This window comes from Magallana gigas, chromosome 7 (genome assembly GCF_963853765.1).
Source record: "Magallana gigas chromosome 7, xbMagGiga1.1, whole genome shotgun sequence".
NCBI lineage: Eukaryota > Metazoa > Mollusca > Bivalvia > Ostreida > Ostreidae > Magallana > Magallana gigas.
Window position 1 is genome coordinate 2,778,086 of NC_088859.1, and position 7,605 is coordinate 2,785,690.

Genomic DNA, 7,605 nt, shown 5'->3' on the forward strand with positions numbered 1-7,605 from the left:
TTCACGTTGAAAACTTGAATTGCATATTTGTATCGGAAAATTGTGAAAATAAACCACATGTTTTTTTGTGTTGTAAGCGGCAAAATTCTACTTCCGCTGTAAACAAAAAGTAGTGAAATATGTCGACTGTTCAAGTGTTGTGTCCGAACGGTAGACGGCAGAACGTCAAGGTGACACCAAATACAAAATTGTTACAGGTAAATTATACTGATGAAATAAATGGAAGCTAACGTGAATAGGTTTCCAGTTATTTTTGTTTCTCCTTCCATGTAATGGCATAATTAGATTCAAATTTGCAAGTCATCTCAATCTTTCCTTGTGCAAAATACACATTGGATGGCAACATGTATATTTTAATACCTTTTGTGTCTTTTCTCAAAAGAGATAATCAGAACTGACCACAAAATATTCATGTGTTTTTATATATTAGGTACTAGAAGAAGTGTGCAAAAAGCAAGGATTTCTTCCACCTGAAGACTTCACTTTTAAGTATGTTTGTAGAACTTTACATTTTTCACTTTTGCTTTAAGTTAGAATTTGTACATGGTTTTGAAGTTTTATTATTGAAAACACCTAAGAAACTATTGCCATATTATGACAAAACTGCAAGTTGATTTACGTTAAATAAGCATTTTAAGAATGATTTAACTGTTTACTTATGTGTCATGATTTTGGAGCCATGACACTCCATTTTTCTTGAATCATTATTTGAAATTCACACAAATTACAATCATTTGAACAAATAAAATATCTTGATACCTGTTGTTCAATTAACTCACTGGTAGAAAGCAATGATAAGAGTAGGCAAAACACACTTTTGGTAGGATTGAATCAGAAAGATTGTCTTGTACAACATCATTCTGATTTCTGAAGTTACATCTACCATGGCTAATCCTACTTGGTGAATAATCAAAGCATTTCATTAACTGTTAAATCGATTAAAACTGAACTCTGAGTTAGCTGCAGGTCTGTAGCTCCCGGTCTGAAAAAATTCGGATGGACGACCTGGGAGCTACAGTGCCTCCCATAGTAAAAAACTGCAATTTACGGCGCACAAAAAAATGCGCTAGGTTTTGACTGATTAATCTCATTTACGATCATATTCTGTACAAATATTTGATCCCAAAAAATTCCTCGGACATTTTGCTACCGATATTGACACTTCACTTGCCTCTGATATTCTTTTAAACACCATCCCCAGCCCTGTAAATAAAAGGAGTGCAAGTTTGTTTACATTTAAAAATGGCGACTCTTGATCTCGACGTAAATTAACATACTTCATTTTCCGAGGTCGGTTATCATGTTTAAGAGAAAGTCTGAGGCAAGTAAAGTGATGATATCAGTAGTAAATTTGCTGAAGAATTTTATGGTTCTAATTATTTTTACAGAATTTGTGTGAAAATAAGGTTAATAAGTCCAAACTTAGCGCAATTTTTTGTGCGCCGTAAATTGCAGTTTTTTACTATGGGAGGCACTGTAGCTCCCAGGTCGTCCATCCGAATTTTTTCAGACCGGGAGCTACAGACCTGCAGCTAAACTCTGAGTCATAATTAAAAATCTGTGTAATAATAAAAATCTACAAAACCTTTGTACATCATTCATTATGTATCATAGGCATGGAAGAAAACCTGTGGATGTCACACTGTCCTTAAGATACTCCAACCTCCCTAACAATGTCAAGCTAGAACTAGTGAAGTCAGAGTCTAGTCGAGAGGAACAAGATGTTCTGATAGCCTTACAGCTGGAAGATGGCCAGAGACTACAGCACACATTTCCCCCGGCTACTTCACTGTGGGACATATTACAGCACTGGGAGAATGCTGACAGGTCCGACACTAATTTTATCTATGTCCTATAAAATATCTGGAAATGCATACAAGAAAGTTAATGAAGGGACAAATTTAAAGAAACTAAATTTATTCAAGCATCAACTCATACTTAGCCTTATGTACTGTAAGTCAACTTTTATTTGCTATGACTTTATTTTGATAAACTTGTTAGCAGTGACTAATTTGTATTCTGATTAGGCCTAAGTCTATTTTTTAATCAATCATGAGAGACATTTTATGATGGTAAAAGGTTTGCAGCAAGAAACATTCAAGAATGTGTAAAGTTTGTTTAAATTTGTGTTTCAACAGTACACACAAGGGAAACCTCTACAAAGTTGATCCCTCCACCAAACCCCCTACCCAGACAACTTGTATCTACATGAGGGAGGAGGTAAGTATTGGGTAGGGTTGTTATAAAGACTATCTTATATAGCAACCAGGAGAGGGGGCTAGCTGTAATCAAAACCATTACAGAGTTGAAAAATGGAAGGAAACTATATTGTCTAATATAGAATGAGGTAGGTAGAATTCTGTACTTGGAGACTGTTTCATGTATATTGATCACAAAAAGAAAAGATAAGGGCTATGAAGCTGAAATAATTGCATGAGTTGAAGAGACAGACATATACTTAAACTTTTGTCTAAAATAGACTGTGATTGGATGGGAAAGGATTCTTTATATGGAGACTATTATGAAGGTCACAAAAAGAAGTGGGAAGGGTTGTGTAGATATTGATGGGGAGACAACAGTAACTTTGGCAGGGCTGTGCACAGCTTCAATTCATGTTATGGTTTGAACAAGACAGACAATGGCAGATTGATAGCTTCCTCACACAGATTGATAGTGTTTGTGTGTACTCTACATTTTGGTATTTCATTTCATATTGATTTACATATATTTAGATTATAGGTGAAATTGCACTACAATCTATGACTCTAAGGAAACTTGGCTTGACTGGTGGAAAAGCTGTTATAAGGTAGGAATGATGAAAGTATTCATTCAATTGTTTTGGTGGTAAAGAGCATGAATTTATTTAATGTAATTAAAGATGGTTTTCTCCCTACAATGATAAACATACTATTATTTACTCAGGCTACTGTAATTAATGCTCAACACCATTGCAGTTGATGTAGAAATGTGAAGTGTATGTAAAAGCTAGTACATAAAGATATGTTAATGAAATTCAAACTATTCATTCTACAGGCTTGTACATAGACCAGTGGATGATTCAATAATGGCTGAAATTTTAGATAAAATAGAAAGAGAGAAAACAAAGTTACAGAAACTTGACTTGATGGCTAAGAGGCAGCTATCTCAACAGGAGGGGAAATCTGAGGACCCTGTCCAGTCCAAGGAGGCTCAGTCAGTGGACAAGTCCTCAACAGCTGAGGACAAAACAGAGGGACCTAAGAACTCTGCTAGTCGAATATCAGAGGCCATGGAGGTTGATGCAAAACAAAGTGCTTCTGTGCCCAGTACATCACAACAGCAACAGCCAATGGAGGTAGAGGATAAAATTGAAACTGAAGGTCACAGGGCAATGGCAACAGGTCAAGGTCATGGTCAAAGTAATCAGCAGCAAGATTTTGCAGAGACAATACGACAGATGAATATTCCTGGAGTTCAGGTGTTTTCTCCTGGGGATTTCCATGAATTATCTGCACAGGAACAAGAGGTACTTATCCTCAAGAAAGTGAACCAATCAAATATTATCTAGTAGGATATCCCTGTATGTCTTAATTCAGAGTATGTGATTACAGGTTGCCCGGCGTCTAGCAGCTCACTACATGCCACTAATGGGTTTACACCCTTCACCAGATCAGCAGAAGGCAGCAGCAGGGTCAAAACCAAAGAGAGGACGACCTCAGGAAGCTCCCATGTTTTCAGAGTTCAAGGTTACACCACAACATTAGAAAAAAGTGCTTTGAAATTGGTGATGTATGTTTTATTGTATTTATTAAAAATACATACATTTTATTAACAGTTCCCAGAAGAAACAAAAGGAAAAGAGGTTTATAAAAATGAACTAAGGTAAGTCAAGAACATCAAAACACTTTTCCAATTTCCTGCAATAATGGTAAGTTTTTTTTTATATAAATGACTCAAATATACATGTATGATATTACTGTATCTCCTTAATTTAAAGTTGCTTAAAAATTATCATTCTTCTAATGCACAAATATGAATATTTGTACATTTTCTTGTAGTGAGGTTAACAGAGAAGAATATAAGGTAATTTTTAGTTTTAGGGGGTGTAATATTTGGAGAGACCCTCTTATCTTATCTATTGAAGCCTTTAAAAGTGTTTTACTAAAGGGAAATAACTCTTTTCAATTTATTTTTGTCTAGCCCTGTGACAGACAAGCTGTGTTGTTCAATGCAGAGGAAACTACAAGAACCGCAGCATCAAGTGAAGGTCAAGGTCTTAAAATTAAAAAAAAAACAATCCCAGCAATCATTCTGTGATTCTTACATATATTACATGTACATTTCTTACATATATTACATGTACATTTCTCACATATATTACATGTACATTTCTTACATATATTACATGTACATTTCTTACATATATTACATGTACATTTCTCACATATATTACATGTACATTTCTCACATATATTACATGTACATTTCTCACATATATTACATGTACATTTCTCACATATATTACATGTACATTTCTCACATATATTACATGTACATTTCTTACATATATTACATGTTCATTTTGTTGATTTGCTTGTAGATCTCCCTGATGAATTTTTTGAAATTAATGAAAATGACATCAAGAGAATGATGGTGGATCTACAAAAGAAAGTGTAAGTATTGCTGATTTGTACATGTATATGAAATCAATAAGGTATGTGTCTCCAAAAAACAGGGGAGATAATACATGTATCATGCATTACATTACCTACGATATAGATATTCCACAGACAATCATTCAAGCATATATATTTACATTCTACTGTGATCTTCAAATGCCTCTAAATGCAACAAGTAGTCAAAGGTCAAATTGACGAGTTTTATTATGACGTCACAAACGTTGAACGCTGTAAACTGCAACGTCACAAGCGAGAATCAAAGTTCACGCTTGTGGCTGTTACTGTGGCTCTTTCATTAATATTAACTTACCCTTAGGATAAGATAGGAATTTTAAGGTATGAATCACATTTACAGACAAGGCAAGAAGTTTAAAAAATGTAAATATAAGCATTAAATCATGAATTTTTTAAGTATACACTCTCATTTATCACTGCAGCGCGTTACTCAATTTGTATGCACACACCGCTGCAGTTATTAGAGTGTATACTTTAAAAAATCATGATTCAATGCTATAACATGTGTATTTAATTCTTTTTATTTCTCTTTGTAAACAAAGTGAAGCTGATCAGCCATTGCTCACACGGTCGATGATTCAGGAGCGACTGGAAAGTAAATACGCCAAGTACCAGCAGGTGGTGGTTCGTGTCCAGTTCCCGGACAAGGTGGTGCTACAGGGGCTGTTCCGACCCAAGGAGACCGGTCAGTAAGCCAAGTGTCAGGACATGTATCATACAGAACTTGTAGGATTTGTATTGAGCAGAACTTTCAGATCCTCTATGATTTTTATCGAACAGATTTTGCATGATTCATACTGAACCTCTAGATGGGTATTCTATTGGACCTTTATAATTTGTATCATACTTAACTTGTTTAATTTATTTCATATACAGTTATTGAAATATTTGTTTTAAGGTTTTTTATATTTCTGTTTGTGAGTAATATCACTTTTGTAATTTATATCTATTCCAGTGTTTGCACTACACAAGTTTGTAAGAGGCCATTTGGAAGACAAAAGCCTAAAATTTTATCTATGTAAGTTGGATGTAATTATTAACTTGTTGTACTGTATTGGCATTTAAATGGGATGAATATAACTCAGTACTTTTCTGAACTTTAAGCATATATTCTACACCGTAAGGAGTGTAAAATGCGGTAAAGGTACATGTATATAAATTAGCTCAATCACTCAAAATTTACAGCAACTTTAATTTTCAACTGATTATACATGTATTCAAAAAAAAGTAGGGCAATTAGAGCTAGTTTCTAAATGTTTCTTATTAACCATACATTAATACATAATTTTTACTAGTTTTACTACTTTATTAAACTAGCAGACAAAAAGCAGGGCTAAAGGTTTCAAAATATGATTTCCATTTAATTATGTATGTCTTGAGTACCATAAAGAAGCTTTTGGATGCCATTGCCACAATCTCACTATCAATGGTTTACATTAAACACTTGATCTTTTTTTATTAGACACAGCACCCCCAAAGCAGGTCCTAAAGGACCAAACTCTCACTCTTATCCAGGTAAATTTCCAAGGAATTGGAAAAAAATGAAAACAAAAGTTGTGAGATTTGATCTGCAAAAAAGAGAATTCAAGCTAAAGTATTATGGGTTTTTTTATTCAGGCAAAACTAGCACCTGCATCTGTGGTATATTTTGGATCTGAAACAACTAAAGGTAAATAAATTCTTCATCACAAGAGTATGCAATTAGTTATTGTGTCACTGTAGTCTGCAAAATCAGCATCAGGTGGTTAACTGTCAAGTAGTCGTCATAAAACTTTACATAATTGTATTATTTTTAACCCCTTCTATTGATTCCCATTGAGTGACATTCACTTTTGAGAGATGATTAGGAACATAATTTTGTAAACTTTCAGATCACTACCTGTCAGAAGCTGTAATGAAGGAAATTGGTCCCAAGAGTAAAGCTGAGGACATTGTAGAAAACTGGTAAGTCAGGGGTCTAATTCTAATGCTGGATAGTGTTATGATATATTAAGAGAACTAAGCGAGATGTTAGATTTTTGGAGAGAACTGGTAGAATGATGTTGTAAATTCTACAAGAACTCCAGCAGTGTTGAATTAGAATCTTAAGAGTTACTGAGAAAGCAAAAGTTTTTTTTATACTAGGGTTTGATGTTTACAGGCTGGGTGAAAGACTTATGGTACTGTCTTATACATGTACATGTATTTGTGTTATAACATTAAACATAACAGGTATCATATGCTCCTTCACATATTCATTAACCTTTACATGTTCATGCATAAGTGTTGTGCTAAACATAATGTAACTTTCTATATTTTGTATTAGTCTTTCTAAAGACGATACATCCACTTCAACTGGAACAGACTCTAACCCAGGTCCATCTAAACCAAAACCCTCAAAACCCGCCTCCAACGCATCCGGCGACCCCAAGAAGCCGGGCGTCCCAAAGTGGTTCACTGTCGGTAAGCACCAATCCCTGACTCACACATGACAAGCAGTATATGAAGTATTGCAAAAAACTGGAAAATAACAGAATGTGAAAATAACCAAGTTAATATGTATCTGTACATATGAACAGCATCCAAGTTCTAAGGTTTAGATTCCTACAGTATTCATGTATTTTCAGGAAAGAAGTGAGGATTTTTCAGTGATATCAGCGAAGCTGAAGTCAAGAAATCTAAGTGCTGCCTCACAGTTCCTATACACTGCGACTGCTTTTTGACAATAACAGAAATCAATCAAACATTGTCTCATATCTGTCGATTCATCTTCTTGTTTTTCATCCTTGGAGTCTCAATAAAAGTGCTTTTCATCATTTGTATTTCTTTTGATGGTGTAATCAATATGCTAATACATAATAGGAATGTCCACTGAATCATAACCCTCTTTATTGATAAAACCCTTTCCATCGCTGTTTTAATTGGTTCCATGTCCGACATCTCTCCCATTAAA

The 7,605-nt window shown here is 34.5% G+C and overlaps 1 protein-coding gene across 1 annotated transcript; it reads left to right on the forward strand.

Moving 5' to 3' along the window:
* Positions 1–77: 77 nt before the first annotated feature.
* Positions 78–7,468, forward strand: LOC105343352 (tether containing UBX domain for GLUT4). Its single transcript, XM_066067544.1, has 18 exons — positions 78–197; positions 431–489; positions 1,615–1,827; positions 2,139–2,220; positions 2,733–2,806; positions 3,034–3,505; positions 3,591–3,725; positions 3,815–3,861; positions 4,038–4,062; positions 4,180–4,246; positions 4,580–4,652; positions 5,216–5,358; positions 5,629–5,691; positions 6,136–6,188; positions 6,291–6,342; positions 6,545–6,617; positions 6,979–7,115; positions 7,280–7,468. Exons 1-18 carry the CDS (start codon positions 120–122, stop codon positions 7,288–7,290), a joined length of 1,857 nt encoding a protein of 618 aa, XP_065923616.1. The 5' UTR covers positions 78–119; the 3' UTR covers positions 7,291–7,468.
* Positions 7,469–7,605: the final 137 nt, after the last annotated feature.